The sequence below is a fragment of the Brassica rapa genome, chromosome A06 (assembly GCF_000309985.2).
Source record: "Brassica rapa cultivar Chiifu-401-42 chromosome A06, CAAS_Brap_v3.01, whole genome shotgun sequence".
NCBI lineage: Eukaryota > Viridiplantae > Streptophyta > Magnoliopsida > Brassicales > Brassicaceae > Brassica > Brassica rapa.
The window spans coordinates 6,937,755-6,958,668 of NC_024800.2; the positions used below are offsets into that span (position 1 = coordinate 6,937,755).

The window sequence follows — 20,914 nt, forward strand, 5'->3', positions numbered from 1 at the left end:
CAAATCCACTATCTAACCAAAAACACTTTCTCTCTCCTTATTTCTCTTTCTATTTTTCTCTAACCTCTTACTAAAAATCTAATAATTTTTTTTTTTTGTTATTTGGCAAATAAGCCCTTGAGGCAAAGACAGAAGGGAAAGTCTATTAACACAAGTGTCTGTAATGTACTCTTTAAGAACAACAACAAGATACAAACTGGCTTATTTGCTCTTGCAACTAACTTGTTTGTTCAGAGTATTTTATTTAATTAAAGTATTTTAATTGTGTGGGGCTGTTGGCTACCAATTTGTTTGCCCACCAACACCAAAAGCTGTCTGTTAATTTTACGAGATAAATGAAAAACTGCAATTATTTGCTTCACTATTAAAAATTCAGTTGGATTGGGTTGGATTTAACAATGCAATAAAAGCTCTCAATCAATATAGTTGGTATATTATGTCATGTTTTTTTTGATAAATTCTATCGGCCAATCCGGTCGGTCTCGGATAGGAGTGTTCAATCCGGATATCGGTTCGGTTTCGGTTCGGTTTTTTTCGGTTTTCGGTATTTCGGTTAGTAAAATATAACTACCATTCTAAATCCATATTTACTTCGGTTCGGTTCGGTTTATATACCGTCGGTTTTCGGTTTATTCGGTTTTATACCAAAAAACATAATTATTTTGTTTGAGATCATATTATATGAATTTTAGAGTCATATTGTCAACACAGACATTTATTAAAAATATATTACATGTTCAAATAAATGAACAAAAAAGTAAAAATGCTTCTACCATCAAATAAAATAATCAAATCTATAACTAAAATCAAAGCTTGAAATTTTGAAAATAAAAATATGAAACAAAACAGAAACGTGAAAGAAATTTTTTTTCACTCTTCCATATTTAGTGTTCATTAAAGTCATGTCTTTTCAATTGAAAATTTTCCATTAATTATTGTCCATCAAATTTATAATCTTTATATTAATTTAGTGAAAGCTAAAATAAATCAAAAAGATAAAAAAAAGACTTAGAAAATAAGATGTCTGAATTGTGATGTATTGTTATTTAGTTGTAGTTCAAGTGTTTTACAAATTAAGATTTTTTATTACTATAAAATTATGGTAATAGTTATTAACACAAATTTAATTTATGTAACAAATAGATTTTCATGTATTGTTATAAAATAGATACATATTTACATGTTTCTACTTTTAATCGGTTTTGTTCGGTTTATTCGGTTTAATCGGTTATATACCAAACCATATCCAAATCCTACGGTTTTTATAAAATTATATCCATTCGGTTTATATAATATATACCAAAACCAAACCATATTGTCTATTTCGGTTCGGTTTGGTACGGTTCGGTTTTACCATATTGAACAGCCCTAGTCTCTCGGAAAAAAACGTATTTAGTGCTACAGAGTGGAATGATTACTACACTTCCTATGTTATGTTTTTATAACATTTCTAATCTTTTACTAATAAGTTTAAATAATTAAGAACTGGGTACTGGTTCTCATTACCTATACACACGTTCCTTACGACGATTAAGGTCGTGTGTTACAGTTCAGCTCTTAATTTCAAACATATTAGTAATCCAGTTTTGAAAGATATAAGTTGCCGTTGAACAAAAAAAGAAAGTTACAAGTTGCCATTTTGACGTATGATACTAAACTTTATAAGGAACTATTTATTTGCGTACATTGAAATAAGGTTAATTCTATTTAAAAAAAAAATTATCAAAAGAACTCAGAAAGAGTAAAATGTTCAAAAGAGATTTCGTTAAAGAAAAAAACTATTTCATTTAAGAGGATAAAAAAAATTCTATCATTCCATAGATATTTAAACATACATAATTATCTAATAAATAATATAAATAAATAAAAATAATTTTTATATTATAATTTTTGAATTATACGTTTTGAATTAAAAAAATTTATAAAAAATTTGAATAATTTATTTTTGAAAATCTAAAACTTAATATTGAAGCTATTTTTATAAATTTTATTTGAAATTTTTTAGTATTTAGTAAATTATTCTTTAAAATCTTAAATTTCGCCCCTCAAATCTAAACCATAAGTTTAAATTAGTTAAACCTCGAGATATAAATGTCTATTTACCTTTTAAATAAACCTCTTTTAGCTATTTTGACTCTTGAAAATTATATTTGTGATAAAAACTTTTTTATATTCATCCTAAAGAATTTCTCTTGCAATAATAACATAGTGGTGTTAAAAAATTACATAGTAAAATATACATAATTAAATATCTTTCTCTTTACATAATCAAATATCATTTGCGTTGACTTAGTTTAATAAAAGATTGCTTTTAAAAATAAATTAATAGAATGATTACTAGTACTAATCATCAGTAATACTTGATTAGGCAATGAACCTGTGATGTTTGGGATTGTAACATCTCTTGGCGTAAACTTGATTAGGCAATGAACCTGTGATGAACCTGTATATCTCTTGGCGTAAACTATATTATATACATAAAATAAAGTTTGGACCATTTTGTAAGTTATCTAAACTTCATTCAATTATTAGCTTCATTTCTACAATTTGTGTTCTGTAAGTCTATAACGACAGCTGCAAAAGGTTTTCTCCCACCAGATTAAATAAACATTTATGATTTTGATTGGTGGTCACAAAACAACTAAAAATATTAGTTGTATTCCATATTATGTCAGGCCAAGTGTTTTAGTTATATGCATGAATGTATTAAACCAAAACAAGTTTATAAGAAAAAACCATATTTCTAAGGAATCATCATCATCAAAATATATTATTTCAAGATCGTGGACATGATGTAATCTTTATCTAGAAAACCATCGATCACCCTGTATCCGATCATTAGACAACAACCCACAACAGGAGATTGTCACACACACGCGTATGCACATATCAACCATGCATTCTTGCACATATATTCATGTCAATATATAATATAAAAATAAAAACAGAGCAACGAGACACTAGTTTTACGGATTCTGTACCCTTAATCTTTTATTAGATGTTCACCTTTCTCGATCTCTCTCAGTATAAATACAAACGAACCTATTCCTTCATTGTCACGTCCCAGAAACATATATAACTTTATCATTCTGGATAAACACACACACACAAAAAACACTGCCGTAATTTCAAGAAAATCTCCAATATTATTAGTTATATTTTGAAGTTTATTTGTTTGGTTTTGGAAAACCTCCAATATTGTTCAAAATCGATACTTATACTTTACCAATGGCTAAGTTCGGGAAGCTAACAAAGCTCAAGTCGGTCATAAAGAAATGGCCTTCCTTCATCAAGAACCACCACTCAAGCACCGTATCTACCACCACCTCCGCCACCGCCACCGAGGTCTCAAAATGCAACGATCTTCGACTAGTTTACGTTGGGAAGTCTCGAAGACCTTACATGCTTAGTTCCCACGTCATTGACCATCCGCTTTTCCAGGAATTACTTGATCGTTCATCGAGATTCATGGAAGAACGTCACGATCAAAAGACAATCTTAGTAGCTTGTGAAGTCGTATTGTTCGAACACTTGTTATGGATGCTCAACAACAGTTGCTCCGATCACAACGATGATGATGATGATTGCGAAGGAGGATCCGTCGAGGAATTGGCTGAGTTCTACACTTATTGAGGGCGATATATTTTCTTTTTTCTTATAATATATCATTTTTGTACCTAATGAAAATTTTGATTTGATAGTACATTGATCTGGTGGTGGCCACAGAACATTTCCTTCGCTTTTGTTTTTTTTTTCCTCACCAATTTTAATACAGATTTAGTACCCTTAGGACATCTTCCCTAATTATATTAGCTAGAGATTGTAATTCCATCAATATGATAAAATTTATGTACTAATGATTTTTGCTCCCTTTTTGAATACATACATAGTACTTATTTTGCATGTGTTCTACTATAGTTTTCAAAAGAATAAAATGAGCCGCCACATGACGCGCATGGCCACCCAGTTGCATGCACCGTCTTACTTGCCTCTCTAGTGGCAGAAATGGCTGTCACGGATGAATTAATTAATCATAAATCTATTAGTATATATATAAGTTAAAACCTATAGTGACTAATGAGTTCACACAGTCACACTATATATATAGTATGCACCCATACATGATTTAATAATGGCGTCAAATATAAATAGGTGAATACACAAGCGAGGTAGGAACACAGTGATATATAGTTGGACCAGGGATGCAAGAGGAGTGAAGGACACTAGTGGTATTCCTTAATTCTAGTGCAGAGCTCATGTTTAACTGCGAACTTAGTCGGCGATAATTACTTGATTAGGTATATGATTCTGTAAAGATTTGCAATATATAGTGTGCATGGTTTACGGGTTCTATAAAAATGGAATGCTTTTTAACTCCATCATCATCATCATCATGACAAAAATAAAAAAATAAAAAATAAATCCATATTTATGTAATTCTTATAACTTCAATACTCTCAGAGTCTCAGTCAAACTATACAATATAATTAAAAAGTATTTTAATTTAAACGACCAAGTTGTTCGTTCATTTGATTATTTCAGGATTTATTTGACCAAAATATTTGCCGACAAATTTTTAAATTGCAAAAGAAAATATTAATATAGTCACCTGTTGGAAAATGAACTTTTAAATTCTTAACTGTTTAAACTTTAAAAGCAACATTTTTAATATCCAACTATCTTTCGCACACATTTAATCTTGAAGTCATTCCTATTTCCTGACAACACAAACTCGAACATTAAAATGTCAAACGATAACAGAGATATGAATTACAATTAAAAAGAATCAGTTTGGCTTTCAAAAAACCAAGAAATCCCTAAAATTAACTCTGTAAGTTAATGGATAGACAATTTTTGGTGAGAAAAAGAAAGTTTGGTGAAAATCTAAAACTTTTGATACTGAAAATAGAGAACATGATTCCTTTCTTCAAGAACAATATTATAAAGTTGCTTCCAGCTTCCACCAAGAATTTTGAAGAAGGTTCTCACCTTCCTTTCACCGAAATAGCCTTGATCGATTTTCATTCATCGGGAATTGCTTACTCTCTTTCGAAATTGTTCAGATAGTATCAATTTTAAAGATTTATGGGTTTTTGAAAGCCAAACCAATCCATTTTCTAATTGTAATTCATGACTCCATTAATGTTTGACTTTTCTTAAGTCCGGTTTTGCGAAGTTAACATTATATCTGCACAAAGAATAGTTGGATATTAATGGAAAGTCTGGCCCAAACTAGGCCCATTATAGAAGATATGGGTCATGAAACGCAGCGTATGAGAACGGCGACGTGCGTCTTGGTAGTTTTGACTGACGCTCCGAAGCTGATTGCGAAACGTTCGCGACGGTGACGAAAATCCCAGTGAGTGAGTGAGTTCTATAATGCTCGCTGCGTTTACAGCTGAAACTTAGAGTTAGAGATAGATAGACAGATAACAACTTGTCTGTTCTGAGCATTTCTTTTGTCATAATGATCAGATCTTCATTGGTCTTGAGTTTTCTTATGTTTCTTTTGAATCACTTATGTCGAGCTTTTATGTTTCTGAAGAATGTTGCTGCAATTTGTATTCTTTTTGCCGTCTGCATTTGTGATCTATATATCGATTTTTAGCTTACAATGTGTTCGTTGAAATGCCTCAGTGGGCTAATAGTCTTATTCACTAGTGTAATGGGAGTCCTTGTTTTTGTATTCATATGGGTCCAAGATTAAAAGGTCGTGGATTAGATCCTAGCCTCGGCTCCTTTTGATGCTTAAATCACTACATTGTTGATTTAGTCCTCTCCAATTCAATGTATACAATAGTATTTTGTTGTTGTTTTGCTATGTGTGAGCTTCTGATATAGCTTAACCTTGCAAAGTTGTTATCTTTTATACTTTGTTGGAGTGTGGTTATGATCATGGTGTGTTCAATGAAAAATAGGAGCTTTAGTTCGTAACAATTAATGTTTTATATTTACTAAAGCTTTTTTTTTTCATTTTTTTCTACTGGGAAAGCAGCTACAGAGACATGTCAAGGTTTCGATCATTGTTGCAAGCCTCAGTAAATGCAACGAAAAGGGGTATTCACTTTCCACCTTTCCGTCAATTAAAATATTCGTGATCTACTGATTTCCTGCTTGTGTGTCGATGTTCTTGCTTTTGTTCAACTGTGTTTGTGCCTTTATTTAGACGGTGAATGATAGCAAGTAATGTTTGAGAAGCTGAATGGCGCTGTTTTTATGTTCCAAGATTTATCAACATTTTGTGATTACCATTATATCTTTCTACTAGCTTTAATGCTTTTGAATGCTAGTTTCTGACTTATCTTCACCACTTTTCAAACTGTTAGCTTTTACGTGGAACATTGAAGAATGGATACCACCTCCAGAGAAGTATATATTTAAGTTTCATTCGAAAGAAGACTTGAAGAAATGGCATCTCTATTCTGATTCTGAATATGGAGGTACTTAATAAAGAGTGTCTGATATTGTTTTCTGTTGTTGTTTCCCTTGCATTTCCATGCGTTGTTGATTTATATGGACAACTAACTACTGAGACAAAATAAGATTCATAAAGATTTAGAATTAAATGATATCGTAAAGAATTCGTTATGCATTTTATAATTTATTTGGTGGCAACATGTTTGATGATTATTTTCACAGGATTATCTTCGGCTTCCTTGGAGATCCCAGATGGAGGAAAAGGATCAGATGGAACTGGTTAGCAACTTCGTAACTCTTTTTTTTTTTGTGGACATGATTTTCGTTAACAAACATATGAGACGTTTCTATGTTACGGTAGCGTTGTTTATGTCTTTATTATGTTTCTTACACTGCTCACTTGGTGATATTTTTCTCCCATATATCTTATATAGGAATTTTCTCGGGAAACCTTTCCGTAGACCTTAGTGAGGGATCAAAGTGGAACATCAGTCGGAGTGGCTTCTGTGGAATGCGCTCAAAGAAGGTTAACAACGAACAGCTTTTATTTTACTTACAATGCAAATCTTAAGCAAACTATAACTCTTACATTCAACTATTGTTTGAAGACAAGATTGAATTGTCATCTTGGTTTGTAACCCGAAGACTTTGCGAGTTAACTGATCATACTATTTCAACTAACTAACTTCCTTTTTTTTGTTTTGCAGTTTGATGGCTTCATTGATCTGGACGGGTATGATGCAATAGCCATGAGGCTTAGAGGAGATGGAAGGTGTTATATATCTACCGTAAGTTTTCATGCTCATATTCACCTTTCCTATTACTCCAGATGAAACAACAAATGTTGTAGGAGGGAAAAGGGTTGTTATACTAAACCTTGATTTTGATTCAGATCTATACCGAAAACTGGGTGAATTCACCAGGACAAACAGAAGATAACTCGTGGCAAGCTTTCGTCTTTGCTCCAAAGGACAGGTGGTATACTGCCAAGGCAAGTACTCACTTCTACAAATGTTACCGATAAGGAGTTTTAGTGCATTGTACATATCCTGTTTTCTGAACTCCCAAAAAGACAGATAGAGATTATGAGTTCACTTGAATGTTTCGCTTCTAGTCTAAGGCCATTAGTAACTGGAGTTTTGATTATATATCAGATCCCTCTGGCTAGATACTTGCCAACATGGAGAGGAAATGTAATCGATGTGGAAATGGAGATGAATCCAGGTCGTGTTCTGGGTATGTCACTGTCGGTTAACGCAGAAGGTGGTGCGGTTGGAGCCAAGTCAGGAGCAGGTGATTTCAGAGTTGAAATTGACTGGATCAAAGCCTTGAGAATGCCATGAACGGGTGAAGCGTTATGGCAATGTATGATGTCTTTGTTGCTTATTCTTTGTTTTAGCTTGTAAAAAACAGGCCTGAGTTGATACTTTGGTGGCCTTGTTTAAGCTGGTCAACACTTTGAGCATGTTTTAACTATGTTCATCAAATAAAAAATACATGACACGAATCAAAAAGATATGATCATTATCTTATGTTTTGTAGTTTATCCGTTTTTGGTCAACTTGTTAATACTTATTTATGGTCGTGATTGAATAAGAGAGAGTATGTTAAGTTACTATAATTGGTTGGTAAACAAAGAAATTAATAAGTACTTGTATTAGTGTATAACGGGTTTGCATACAGAAAATATTGTCAACAATGTAATGAATGAAGGTTTATGTTTCGGTTTCACGCATGACAACACACCTAGTTGGACCCTAACGGTGTTGCACTAACTTGATAGAGACACACGTGTAATCACCGGCAAGGCAGATGGTAGGACCCGTTCTGTACAGCTGTTTTACTTTAGTAGCTAATCTGCACCGTTGGATGGATCTACTCAATTGATTTTTATATTTCCTTTTTTTATCTGTACATAGTCGCTTGATGATGCGGTTGTTTTAGTGGATATCCGGACCCACTAGACCACCCGGCTACGTTTTGTAGGGTCAACCGAAAAGAAAAAAGGCTGCAATTGTTTGGTTTACAGAAAATCTAAACCTTATTAATTTCCCATTTCGGTTTACAGATTGCATGATTAAATCAAAATTACAAGGAAAATTTGGTTGCATTTGAGAACTTTTTTATATATAAGTTCTTATTCAGTTTCTGTATACGTACAAATCATCCAAGTCTCGTGTGGTTTGGTGATGGTTTGGTTTTACTTTGTACAGACACTTTTATTTAAAGTTGTTTTAGATCAATCACTCGTCAAAGTTATAAAACTATATTATTTTTCGCATGAAGATTAATAAAAGAAAGATTAATTATTGAAGAGAAGGACACATGGGACAAAAGGAAAAGAGAATGCGAGGAACATGCTGCATGTGCTGAAGCTTATGTCATACCGACAAATCTAGAAGCATATTGTTGTTCACTAAAGGCTCCTACTTTGTAATAGATATATACATTTTCTTCCTCCAAATTACCATAATTAGCTGCCTTAGAATACTTCAATAAAGGGGTTCTATGTTATATGATTTAATTGTTTTAAGACTTTTTGTCACATTTGATTGAATGTTAAATGTAGGGTATTCAATTGGAAATAATAGACGTACACTCTATTTGGCATGAATGATGAACGATTTATAGATCCCTTTAATATTACATATGAAGAATAATACTTTATTTTCTTTTGTTAAAAAGTGAAGAATACTAATAATATTACGCGTTCATATCACGTGAATTATTCCATGAAGATTCAGAAAATCAAAGAAAATCATATACTGTACGATTTCTATGATAAAATGTAATATTGAATAACTCATGTTATTGATCAATTAATGAACACTATATTATTAGCTACACAATGATTCGCATAGATATCAGTAACTAAATACTCAAAACAATAGTTATGATATTCTTTCATGATATATATATATATATATATATATATATATATATGTATTTAGCTTCCCCCAGTGAATTGAAAAGAAAAATCTCAAAGAAATGGACAAGTTTAGCAAAAATATGTCACACTCAATTGTTTGTCTACAAGTATTTTTCACGAAATTTAGGGAAATTATCCTTAATTTCCTCATAAGACAAAGAAAAAGATATGAGGTTGACAAAATTAAACAAGAAAAAATATATATGCGAATTTAGTTGTCTTTATCAAGGTATTTATTTATAATAATATTGGGTTCACAGAAATAATATAAAATACCGTTAAAAATAGATCATTGGATGTTTGGTCCACATAGTAGAGAGAGCCTTGACCACACTTCCTCTCCTACTATCTGACAAGACTGCCCCCATCTTAAATTACTGAACCGGATGCGTTGAGAGAAGAATCCCACTGACCGATAAAAAACTATTTATAATACCTAGGCGTTCGAATCTTTGGAAAGTTCTATGTGTTTACTATTTTTGAATTGTATAATACAGAAAAAGTTTGTGATTAATTAGGTTAATTTGGAAAAAATTATGGGGGAACACAGTCTTCCAAACCGGGTTTAGTTGATGTTTGATTAGATTCGGTTAACTAAGGAGGATACATTGGTAATATAAAACGTGGGTGGTAGGAATCTTCTTATTGACTCATGCGTCTTTCGTATTCTCTTCATTTAAGTTACAGACTGTTACGCGAAGGAAGTAATAAAAAAAGGTGAAAGTTGTCCGAAAGGCTCTCTCTCTCTCTCTCTAGAGCTTCACATTCTCTATCTACTAGAGATATTAAAAAAGGGGAAGTTCTTCCTCAATTTGGGCAAGGAGAAAGATTGCAAAACACCATTGTCCTCACGACAGGTATTCTGATTTTCAGACACACTGTTACGGCTTCTCATGTTTTTTGCTCTTCTTACAATTTTAAAAAATCTTAATTCTCATATATGAGAAGAAAAAAAACTAAAAGTAAACAAAAGTTGGGAGAGTGATTGGAACTAAAGTGTTAGAATTTCGATTTCAATGCTGGATCGGTTTTGTTGTAAGTTCGAATCTGTTTTCTTACATAAGTGATTTGGATTCTGTAATGTTTGAAAAGATGAAAATTTTCAGATTTTGGATTTTTTTATTTATGGTGTTAATTAGTGTTGGGGTCAGATCTGGGAATTATCGGTCGGTTTGTATAGTGTTATGAAGTTGCCTTTCATCTTATTATTGTTAGTTGAATTGAAGTCTGTTTTGGCTTTTTTTGTGTTATTAGTTTCAATGTTAAAAGTTTGGTAAAATCTTTATTGCTCTACAGTTAATTACTTACTAATACTCTCATGAGATTAGCAATTTTCATTGATTAACAATCTCATTCCTATTCTTCTTCTTTTTTGTTCCTCAGGTTTCTCTGGGATATATATAATCTGTTGAAGGATTCACATTTTGGTCTATAAGTTCTCACTTGTGCGTGCAGTGAAAAAAATGAAGGCTGATAGTATTCTGGACTATGCAATATTCGAGCTTTCGCATAAACATTCACGGTGAGTAAATCTTAATTCTCTCAGTGTAATGTTCTGTATTGATTGATTATGCTTCTATGTTTGATGAAAATCTTATTTGAATTGCGGTGTGTTTTAACAGATGCGAACTGTTTGTGTCGAGTAATGGAGAAACAGAGAAACTTGCTTCAGGGTTGATCGAACCTTTTGTGAATCATCTGAGTGTTCTTGCAACACAATCTTTATTTAGAGCGGAAGTAGAAAAAAGCCAAAATGGCAAATCTTGGTTCACAAGAAGGACACTCGAGAGGTTATTTACAGAACATTTTGCTTCTCCCTTTTGTCTTTTTAACATCCAAAGTAGCTTAGTAATATTTTCCTTGGAACTTCCTTGTTTTTTTTTCCAGGTTTGTTCAATTTGTTAATGGTCCAGAAGTTCTGGTAAGAGTCGGTACAATTGATTTGGAGATGTCACAGTTGGAAGCAGCTCGGACATTATATTCTCAGGGTCTGTTAAAAATCTCTCATTTGTCTAATCAACTTTTAAACGTTTAGGACCAAACTTGATCTTAATTTTCTTTTCACATATGTTCAGATGATGGAGGTGTAACGGATGCAACAAAGTAAGTCAAGCTCTCTGGTTTCATACTGAGTCAAAGTGCGTGTTGAAATGGAAGAGTGTTTTGCTGATTGATTTGTTTTTTTGTCTATTATACAGGAAGGAGCTCTCAAGAGCTATAGATTTAAGACTTGAGGCAATCAAGAAGGACTTAACCACAGCGATTGCTCAAGCCTCAGCTAATGGTTTTGATCCTCAAACTGTCTCTGATCTCCAACGTTTTGCTGATACATTCGGTGCTCATCCTTTGAAGTAAACACTTCTTTTTTCTTTCTTGATTTTTTCATTCTTGCAATTGTGTTTTAAAATTTGATCTGAACATTATTTTCTTTACCAGCGAGGCATGTGGAAAATACATATCATTATGTCAAAGAAGACCAGACCTGATCAAGAAGAACTTGACTACCAACGAAACAAACACCAGTCAAGTCCAAAGTATCAAGAATGATGAAGAGGAGAAAAAAGATGAGTCCTCTACGGTTAAGACCACTCAACATACGAGGAGGCTCAGCGTGCAAGACAGGATTAATCTCTTTGAGAGCAAAAAGACGGAAGATTCAAACTCTGCAGGACACAAACCGGTGGTTGTTGCTGCTAAATCCACCACAGAGTTGAGGAGACTTTCCTCTGATGTCTCATCAGCTGCTGCTCCTCCCGTATTCCCTCAGAAATCCGTCTTGAGAAGATGGAGTGTTGTTAGTGACATGAGCTTTGATTTTGCATCGGATAATAACAAGAAGTCTGAGGGTAGTGGCAACGAAGAAGGTCCCTTGAGTAGACCATCCTCTGGTAATCCTGAAGCCACAGTGCCAAAAGAGTCTGAAGAGGAGAGTAAAAAGGGTGATGATGAGGATGATGATGATGTGTCTTCTACTAAATGTGATGATTCTCAAAATCAGACTGAGGAGAGCTATGCTTTCAAGCCCCACAATGTGGCACCACCATCAGTTATGTTTCCTCGACATTCGCGGTCTCGATCAGCCCATATAGGAGATGGTATTGATATCAAAAGTGATGAGCTTCAATCACAAAGCCGGAAGAAAGATGTGATATTTTCAGACAAGCATCCTGCCTTAACAATCTTGACAAAACCAGCTTCTGCAGGTTAGTTTAGCTAAATCTTTATAAACACCAGAAGTCATTAACTCAACTTAAGAGTAATCCATGTCATTGTGTTAGAGGTCCCCAGTTCGAGTGACCCTAGGGACGAAATTACCTGAACTCCTAGTATTAAAAAAAAAACTCTTGATAATAATTTAAAAGTCAAAGTTTAAAATACTAAAACTGATTGATTTTACTTATACTTCTGCAGGGTCTGAACAGAGACAAAAATCATTTGGTGTAGAGCATGATCTTGTGAATAAAGATTCAACTGCTGGAAAAATCAACAGTAACAGAGTTCGTGCAACATCTGTGGATCAGATGCAAAGACCAAGAATGTCTAGGGAAACCTCTCAAGGTGTCAACGACGAGTTAAAAACAAAGGCAAACGACCTTGAGAAGATTTTCGCCGAGCATCAACAACGAAGTCGCCGTGAAGACCATCATCATCAATCAGCTGGTGATGTAAAAGACAACAACAACAACAAGAACGTTGTGATGCGTAGGAACGTATCTGATTTAAGCTATTCAGATGATTCCAAAGGAAAGTTATACGAGACGTATATGAAGAAAAGGGACGCAAAGCTGAGAGAAGAATGGAGTTCGAAAGAAGCTAAGTTGAAGTCAATGCAAGAAGCTCTAGAGAGAAGTAGAACCGAGATGAAGGCTAAGTTCTCCGAGAAGAGACATGATTCTATATCGAGTACACGTCAGCGTGCTGAGAAGCTTAGATCTTTTAATACTCGGTCGAGTTTGAAGAAGTTTCAGGTAATCAAAAATCATTTTTAGTTCCTATAATGATGATATTGTCTTATCATTTGGTTAAATTTTCTCATTTCTTGTATACATCAGCATCCTATAAGCTCATTACAGAGCGAAGAAGAAAACGTGAAAGATAAGCCACTCAGTGGAAGGAGCTCTCAAGTTAGAAAGGCTCCATCACCAAACCGGAGCTCTCGAGTCTCGAAACCATCAGGTAAAGTTTCAAACACTAACGTTACTACTTCCGGGAGAGGGAGAAGAACAACAGCTGAGGTTAATCCGGTTGCACAATCTTCTTCCATTCCCAATTTCTCTGATCTTAAGAAAGAAAACACAAAACCATCTGCTGTTAGAAACCCTCCTATGATGCGAACACAGGTGAGGGGTGGTAATAAGAAGACTACAAAGGAGGATGTACCGTCTCCTGTTAAGCCTCGGAGGCCGAGGTCGTTGAGGAAGAGCTTCTCTGCCAACATAGAGTTCACTGAGCTGACAAGTACTCTCTACTCTGATGAGAGGAATGAGAAGCAGAACACTGACGTCGATGAGGTACCAGAGAGCTTGAGGAACGAAGAGGAAACTGACTCTGAGGCTGAAGAAGAAGAAGAAGTGAAGCAAGTTGTGGAGAATCATGTCAAAGAAGAAGAAGAGGAAACTCTAGTGGCTGAGGATGTTGTTGATGAAAAGACTACACTTAGTGACAAAGTTGAGAACTCCTCAGAGGATGAATCTCAGGTTGTAGACTTACCGGTGAACACTACTCTACTACCTTCACCGTTTCAGCACCACATTGCCTCGTTAATGGATTCGCCTAGCGAGAGTCCCCTCTCGTGGAACTCAAACTTGCAGCACGCTTTCTCTTACCCTCACGAGCATTCGGATGCCGATGCTTCGATGGATTACTCTCCCATGGGGAGTCCTGCTTCTTGGAGTTCGAGAATGAGAAAGAAATGGGGAACAACAACGGGTCAGAGTCCTGTCATTGTTTCAAACTCTTCGCCGCTCCACTCTCGGAAAGATTTAGCAAAAGGGATCAAACGTTTGCTTAAGTTTGGGAAGAAAACTCGTGCTGCGGATAGCTTGATGGATTGGGTTTCTGTGACAACATCTGAAGGTGACGATGACTTTGCTTATAGATCATCTGATGAGTTAAGGAAGACAAGAATGGCATCTTCTCAAAGTCAGCATTCTGAAGATGAACAAGGTATACAATCTGTTTTACATTTTCTTTTGTTGGCTTAAATGGTTTCATGGTTATAGCTTTGAGTGTTTTGTGTGTGTTTAGGGAGCTTTAAAGCGAAAGATGGAGAGTTTAAGAAATCATTCTTCTCACTCTCTACATTCCGTAGCAAAGGAAACGACTCGAAGCCAAGATAACAGAAGAAAGAACAAAACCAATCTGTGTGTTTTACCTTTACAACAACACAAGTACAAAGTTTGTAGTGTTGAAACAAAGTTACAGTGCTTGATTTTATTTGAGTACATTATTGTTGATTTCTTTAATATTTAATTGAGATAAACATATTTTTGAAACACTGAAAAGTATGTAGAAATCTGCCCAACAGAGCTTTTGAATGCTAAAACAAATAACTTTTGCTTATATAACAACAATACAGTTCTTTTTTTGTTTTTTACATCACAACAAAGTAAGTAATAAGAAGGCATGTTAAAGAAGTCTACAATCATCCTTATGTCCTAATCTTCAAAGTCTTCAAGACAATAGCTGTAGTTAAGCAACCGTTGCATCTTTAAAAGAGAGAACAGTAAACAAAAAAGGGGTACTCAGGTCATATTATGTAATTTACAAATATCAAGCACATGTATATACTATGGAAACAAGTTACCTTGGGATTCACTCAGAATCAGTTGCATCTTCTCTAACCCAGAACTACCTCGAAAGAGGTCAATGCGCCACTTGGACCGTGGAGTAGTACTACTGATTTGATATTCCTTCATATCGAGTCCAACGAAAGTTACAGAAAAGAAGTTTATTTTCTTCACCACCATCTGGATTCCAACATCACATGACAGAATACTATTATTATATGTGTTTGATGTTGACAAAAAAAAAAAATATGTGTTTGATAATGAACTTATCTTATAAAAGGGCTATGGAAGTGATTACTTACTTCGACTCCATCGTTTATACATTTTTCGCCAACAGAATACGGATGGCGAAATAAAAACAACATGGTTGATTCGAGAATCAAATTCCACTGCTGAGAATTTTTTTATAGCACGTAACGCCAGGAAAACGAAGAAAATGTAAAACAATGATCCGAATACGCCTAGCGTTAGGTATACGGGAACAAATGCTACTACGTCTGCAATCGCAGCAGTTATGAAGACTGTGATCCTCATACTGTTCATTATAGAGTCTGTGTCTTCCATTGACAAGACAAGAGACATCTCTAGCCTGTAAGCATACACCCAGAGGCGGACCCACATGTATTCAGCTGACACACCTTAAATGATAAAATCCTAATTTGTTAAAGAGAAATTGTATATATTCAGTAGATCTGTTGGCAAAATCTCTCAGGGTGACACCTCTAAATCCGGGTTCAACACTCACCTCACACTCTCTTTACCATTTTTTTATTAGTGATTTAAAGCCCATTAAATTTTTTGACCCATGCCTATAGAGCATATATAGATAACCATAACTTAAAATAGTTGGTAAGGAAAGTTCATCAATATCAAAACGTTTTTTTTTTTTGAGTTTTTAGTTACCATAAAATGTTGCATAGATGAGCAGCTGATTCCTGTCCTCTCATTTACTATGAATGGTAGCCGAGATGGGAAGATGATTCGGGTTGTCCCATCCTCTGCTGTCGGTCCAAAGATGCGCAAAAACGACAAGGCATCATTTTCCGGAAGGAAGCGAGTTAAGTCCCCCAGTTCAATGAACCTGAAACAACCGAAGAATTGTTGTTAATGAATGAATGAAAGTCTTTCCTAGTTGGATAAATAGTTATCTAATGTATAAAGGATTATAACCAATTCGCTTATAACCAATTGGTTTTATGTTGAAAGTCCATGATAAAACCGAATTTAACATGATATCTGACCGAGTTAACTTAGAAAAAAGATCTATATTGGAAATATAAGAAGAAAAGAATAACACCGTGAAAGGGATCATTTACTTTGATCCTGGCTTGGCTACGTTTTGGAAGAGTTCCGTTGCTGCAACCTTTGCCTTGGATTCATTTTGGATCTTCAAAGTTGAGCCGTTTTTTACCCTTTTCTTCATTCTCCAAGCTGAGGTTTTCTTAGGATTTACCAAGTGCTGGATTTCCATCCAAGGACGACGGTCTGAGAGTGTTTCAGTGATGTACCAGTAGACAGGGCCGGGCCTGAAAAAGTATTGGCCCACAAGCAAGAAAATATTTTTGGCCCTTTTGTTTCATAAAAACAGTGAAAATATTGAAAATGCAGCTGGGAGATTTGATCCCGGGTCCAGTTCCATAGTGAGAGCAAAGTTACCAGTAGAGCTATATGGTTTCTTTGTTCATAATTGGCCCTTAAAACATTTATATATTTTGTCGGGCCCCAAACACATGCTTGATGGGCTTCTATTCAGGCCCGGCCCTGCCAGTAGAAGAGAAGCTCCTGGATCTTCTCTTGGTACCTCCTTGGGTGAGATTCTGCTGTGAGAATCATGAAAGCGAATGGATAGATGAACCACACCATGGCGCCGAGAACAACATCGATTGTTGAGGACGATATCACCATTGCTCATAGACTGTGGTCTTTACAAGTGTCGGAAAAGGGAAAATCCTAGGGTTTCTCTCTTCACAGAGCTAGCTTGAGGCTTGAGGGAGTGATGAGTGAGGGTCGTTGGCTTCTAGTTAATGAATCTTTCCTTTTTTAGAAAGGGATTTTAATGACAAAACCTTCATGTATCAATGGATCCATTTTTATGAAAAAACTCCCTCAACTACGCAAATATTAATAAACGAAACTCAAATATAAAAATCTATAACAAATTAACCTTCTATCGAGCCTTGTCATTCCTAGTCTTCGAATATATACTTCCTAAACAAGCTGATTGGTTTACTTTGACAACTTCTACTATATTTGAGATATAAAACAGGATTACAACTCCCTATTAAATATATTCAAGTTAGATTATGATTACATACATAGTAGATTACAGACTTTAGTAGAAAACAAAAAAAAAACATATTCAAATTAGTCAAGAGGATGGAAACTTTAATCTAAAAACTTAGTTCATAACAAATATTGAGCCAACTTTACTATAGCCTAAGCTGGAGATCTTTCGAACACTGGCCTTCTTCTTCAGTCTCTATAGACATATATTTATCACCTTCTGGTTTTGGCTGGGACATGGTTTGAGCAACATCCTCCTCCGGTGCTTTTGACGACTGCCCTGATTTAAGTGATCGACCGTGGGCAGTCTCTGGCTTGGGAGGATAATGATGCTGACCCACATTTTGGTTAACTTGGTATGGAGCTCTAGCCACTGCTCTGTAATGGTAATAAAATTGAAAATCACGTGGCTGGTGAGTATATATACTAGGATCAAGTAGGATAACATATGTTAAAAGAATCAGTAAATTTTTTGAAGTAACATTAGAAAGTATGGTCAAGTTAATTATTGGTTTTACCTGTCTTTCCGTTTAGCAAAGAATCGATGAAGCGAAGCTCTACGTGCTATACGTTCTACGACCTGATTTTGTTGATTGATGATATCCACAGAATTTGTGGGCTCGTTAAGATCAGGAAGAACCATGTTGCTTTTGTTATCGTTGTTTTCGACATTGATTTGTGTCTTAATGTTAATATCAGTCACAGGCTTGGCTTGCTTAGCCACTTCCAGTATCTCTTTAGCTTTGTCTGTAGGGAACTCGTTGTATACTAAAACGTGACCTCCAAAGAAAATAGTCAGCTGCGAACTTTCTCGCTATGATGGGTTACTATAAACCAAAACCAGATTTTAGAACAATATTTTTCTCCCAAAGATCTAAAAGAATAGTAGTATAGACCTGAGGTTGGAATCTTCGTTGGCTTTGCCTGGAGACGGTTCGCCTTTTAAAACCCTCTGAAAGACATCGAGGGTTTTGGTTTCCGAATCCGCCTTATGTTGTTTCCCTGAACAAAGAGTAAACACTTTGGTCAGCTTTGTTAGAATAAATCCTATAAAAAAATAAAACTAAAACTCTTTTCCCCAGGACATACAACATCTTCTTTGAGAGATTCTAACTGTTTTCTCATCTTCATAATGTTACAAGTGAAAGTTATTTCAGATTTAAAGAACTGACTTGCAAATAAAGGAACAAAAATATAACTAAACATTCAGTCTACTATTACAAGTTGTGGCCGTGACAGAGGAAAGAGATAAAAGTACCTGGTGGATTGGGCTTTCGAATCAACCCAAGATTAATATTTCCTAAACTACCCTTCTCCTTCAAGTAACGGCTGAGCAGACTACATCTCCGGGTAAAGTTGGACTTCTCCAGTGGTTGTGCCTTAGCGTTTTCATTTCTCGACATCTTGTAAATTGTAAGGAGCAATTCTCTAGAGTCAAGCCCTTTGTCAAAAAAAAAAAATTCTCTAGAGTCCTTATCTGTTAATATCATAATATGTATTATTGTATAATACCTTCATCTTGTTTTTTTTTTATTGTTTCCTGCGTAAAATGGAAGATAACAAGAGGGGATGTGTAGAGCTCGCTCATGTTTTTATAACCTCATTTTCTCTGGCTTTAATAGCCTCCAATATTGTTCCAAAAAAATAAATAGCCTCCAATAAATTAAAGAAAAAAAAAGAGGACAAACTTTTCATTTTGGATTTTATCATTTATGATTTAATGCTATTTATGATACACATTTGGAACTTTTTAGACTTTAATACTTTGTGGTATATCTATTATTAAAAACTAATTGGCATAGTGCGTTTGCTAATATCAAATAATATTCCCTCTGTATCACTTTAAGTGATGCTTTAAGATAATTTTTTTTGTTTCATTTTAAATGATGTTTTCAAGTTTCTATGTAATTTTATAATTTTATGTTTTTGACTATTTGTATTCTGCAGTATAATTTTCTATTGGTTGAATTATATGTATTTATTCTTGTTTTTAGACAAACGAGAAAAATTAAATAAAAATTTGTAATTTCTTAATAGATGTGCAAAAACCTTAAAATCCACTTATTTTGATATAGAGGGAGTACTCTACTAAGACCAAGTGCAATGGCGTGTTGAACAAATTAATTCAACAGTTGACCATGCGTTTAAAATGACTTGGCACACAGCTAGCTGAAAAAATTAAATCCGTTGAAAGGGAGAGAGACAGTCTGATGTGGCATAGTTCCATTGGCCAAAGAGAAAGTGGTTCTGGCGACTTTTCTTTGATTGGTTGTGTTTTAGTTTTTTTTTCTCTTCTACATTATTTCATTCAATTATTATATATTAAAATATTTATTTTTAAAAAAATTATATCAAAATTTATCATTTTTCATACTCTATAAATAGAGACTTGTTTCATTAGATTTTGACACAGAAAAAAATAATATTTAGTCTCTCATAACTCTCGTTTCTATATTTTTCTATTTTCTTTGAAAAAATGGATCTCAACCAAAACTCTTCTAATAATATCCAAAACCCTTCAAACAACCCTAAGCGTATGCAACAAATTCTTCTAAAAATCATTACAACTACATGAACCAAAAATTGTCAAAATGGATTGGCGCTTACAATAACGGTAAGCGTATGCAACAAAGTGGATGGTCGGAGCAAGATGTATTGGCGAAAACTCAAGAAATCTATTCAGGTGGTGGTACCGGAAATTTCAATTTAATGAAAAAATAGATCGCTGTCCGTGATCAACCACGTTATGGTAGTCAAGTTGGAGGGAATAGTGGCTCTAAAAGCAGTGGATCTAAGAGAGCCCACGATAGTGATGCTAGTGACTCCAACTCTGTAGGATCCACTGCTCGTCTAATGGGAATGGATGCAGCAAAGAAAAAAGCTAAAAAGAAAGACAAGAGCGTAGCCGTGGAAGTGGTCAACGAAGATTTTAATGAATTCAAACAAATCAAGGCTCAAGAGTTTGAACGCTTGGAAAAACTAGCCATGATGCAAGAGGAGGCAAACCAAAGGAGAAAAGAGGCAATCCAAAGACAAGTGGAGGCAAACCATAGGTAAGATGAGGCAAACCAATTGATGAAAGAAAAAACTCGGGCTAAGAAGATGAAAATGTGGCTGAAGCTAAGTGAAAAAGAATATCTCAATGACAAGAGCAAAGAGATGTTCCAACAGTTGAGCGATGAATTATTTGAAAATTAATTGTCTGCATCATACCACGTCCATGCTTATCTGCATCATACCACTCTATGCTTGTCGGTGTCATGGCTCTGCACGCTTTCATAATTTTTTTTTGTCATTCTCTCTTTTAATAATGTTGTTGTCAGTTGATGCTTTAATAATATATTGTCTTGTTATGCTTTAATAATATAAAATCTTATCCTCCAATCACTCAACATGATTTAAAGCGCCCGTGACTTTAAAAATGGCATAACCTTATCTTGCAACCACTCAACATGATTCAATAATGTTGTTCAGTGCCCATGACTTTTCCATCAAT

General features: G+C 34.6%; 5 protein-coding genes across 14 annotated transcripts; 3 read left to right on the forward strand and 2 right to left on the reverse strand.

Moving 5' to 3' along the window:
* The first annotated feature begins 1,178 nt into the window (after positions 1–1,178).
* LOC103872521 (auxin-responsive protein SAUR77) lies at positions 1,179–4,392 on the forward strand. The gene has a single exon (XM_033273926.1). The coding sequence runs from the start codon at positions 3,229–3,231 to the stop codon at positions 3,631–3,633; it is 405 nt and encodes a 134-aa protein (XP_033129817.1). The 5' UTR covers positions 1,179–3,228; the 3' UTR covers positions 3,634–4,392.
* An 827-nt stretch (positions 4,393–5,219) lies between these two features.
* On the forward strand, positions 5,220–7,992 carry LOC103872522 (probable complex I intermediate-associated protein 30). 7 transcript variants are annotated; one of them, XM_009150936.3, is made up of 8 exons: positions 5,220–5,359; positions 5,996–6,057; positions 6,327–6,440; positions 6,640–6,696; positions 6,852–6,943; positions 7,125–7,205; positions 7,310–7,408; positions 7,572–7,992. In XM_009150936.3, exons 2-8 carry the CDS (start codon positions 6,006–6,008, stop codon positions 7,758–7,760), a joined length of 684 nt encoding a protein of 227 aa, XP_009149184.1. In that variant the 5' UTR covers positions 5,220–5,359; positions 5,996–6,005; the 3' UTR covers positions 7,761–7,992. The 7 variants fall into 7 exon arrangements, with proteins under 7 accessions (XP_009149184.1, XP_009149182.1, XP_009149183.1 ...); XM_009150934.3 differs by having other exon boundaries at positions 5,237–5,367; XM_009150935.3 differs by having other exon boundaries at positions 5,245–5,363.
* A 1,958-nt stretch (positions 7,993–9,950) lies between these two features.
* LOC103872524 (transcriptional regulator ATRX) lies at positions 9,951–14,841 on the forward strand. Of its 3 annotated transcripts, none has more exons than XM_033273921.1 (10): positions 9,951–10,203; positions 10,730–10,868; positions 10,969–11,136; positions 11,234–11,334; positions 11,422–11,449; positions 11,545–11,697; positions 11,783–12,549; positions 12,758–13,314; positions 13,396–14,512; positions 14,594–14,841. In XM_033273921.1, the coding sequence occupies exons 2-10, from the start codon at positions 10,810–10,812 to the stop codon at positions 14,683–14,685; spliced, it is 3,042 nt and encodes a 1,013-aa protein (XP_033129812.1). In that variant the 5' UTR covers positions 9,951–10,203; positions 10,730–10,809; the 3' UTR covers positions 14,686–14,841. The 3 variants fall into 3 exon arrangements, with proteins under 3 accessions (XP_033129812.1, XP_009149189.1, XP_033129813.1); XM_009150941.3 differs by having other exon boundaries at positions 13,399–14,512; XM_033273922.1 differs by lacking the exon at positions 9,951–10,203 and adding an exon at positions 10,360–10,381.
* Positions 14,842–14,853: 12 nt separating this feature from the next.
* LOC103872523 (mechanosensitive ion channel protein 7) lies at positions 14,854–17,122 on the reverse strand. 2 transcript variants are annotated; one of them, XR_004448738.1, is made up of 6 exons: positions 16,908–17,122; positions 16,452–16,650; positions 16,039–16,216; positions 15,438–15,738; positions 15,153–15,315; positions 14,884–15,054 (listed from the first exon to the last, which is right to left on the reverse strand). XR_004448738.1 is itself a non-coding variant. In XM_033273924.1 (5 exons), exons 1-5 carry the CDS (start codon positions 17,038–17,040, stop codon positions 15,242–15,244), a joined length of 885 nt encoding a protein of 294 aa, XP_033129815.1. In that variant the 5' UTR covers positions 17,041–17,122; the 3' UTR covers positions 14,854–15,241. The 2 variants fall into 2 exon arrangements, 1 of the variants encoding a protein (XP_033129815.1); XM_033273924.1 differs by having other exon boundaries at positions 14,854–15,315.
* A 238-nt stretch (positions 17,123–17,360) lies between these two features.
* LOC103872642 (protein TIFY 11A) lies at positions 17,361–20,406 on the reverse strand. Its single transcript, XM_033272899.1, has 5 exons — positions 18,931–20,406; positions 18,677–18,859; positions 18,302–18,420; positions 17,937–18,232; positions 17,361–17,796 (listed from the first exon to the last, which is right to left on the reverse strand). The coding sequence occupies exons 1-5, from the start codon at positions 19,004–19,006 to the stop codon at positions 17,565–17,567; spliced, it is 906 nt and encodes a 301-aa protein (XP_033128790.1). The 5' UTR covers positions 19,007–20,406; the 3' UTR covers positions 17,361–17,564.
* Between the last annotated feature and the right edge of the window lie 508 nt (positions 20,407–20,914).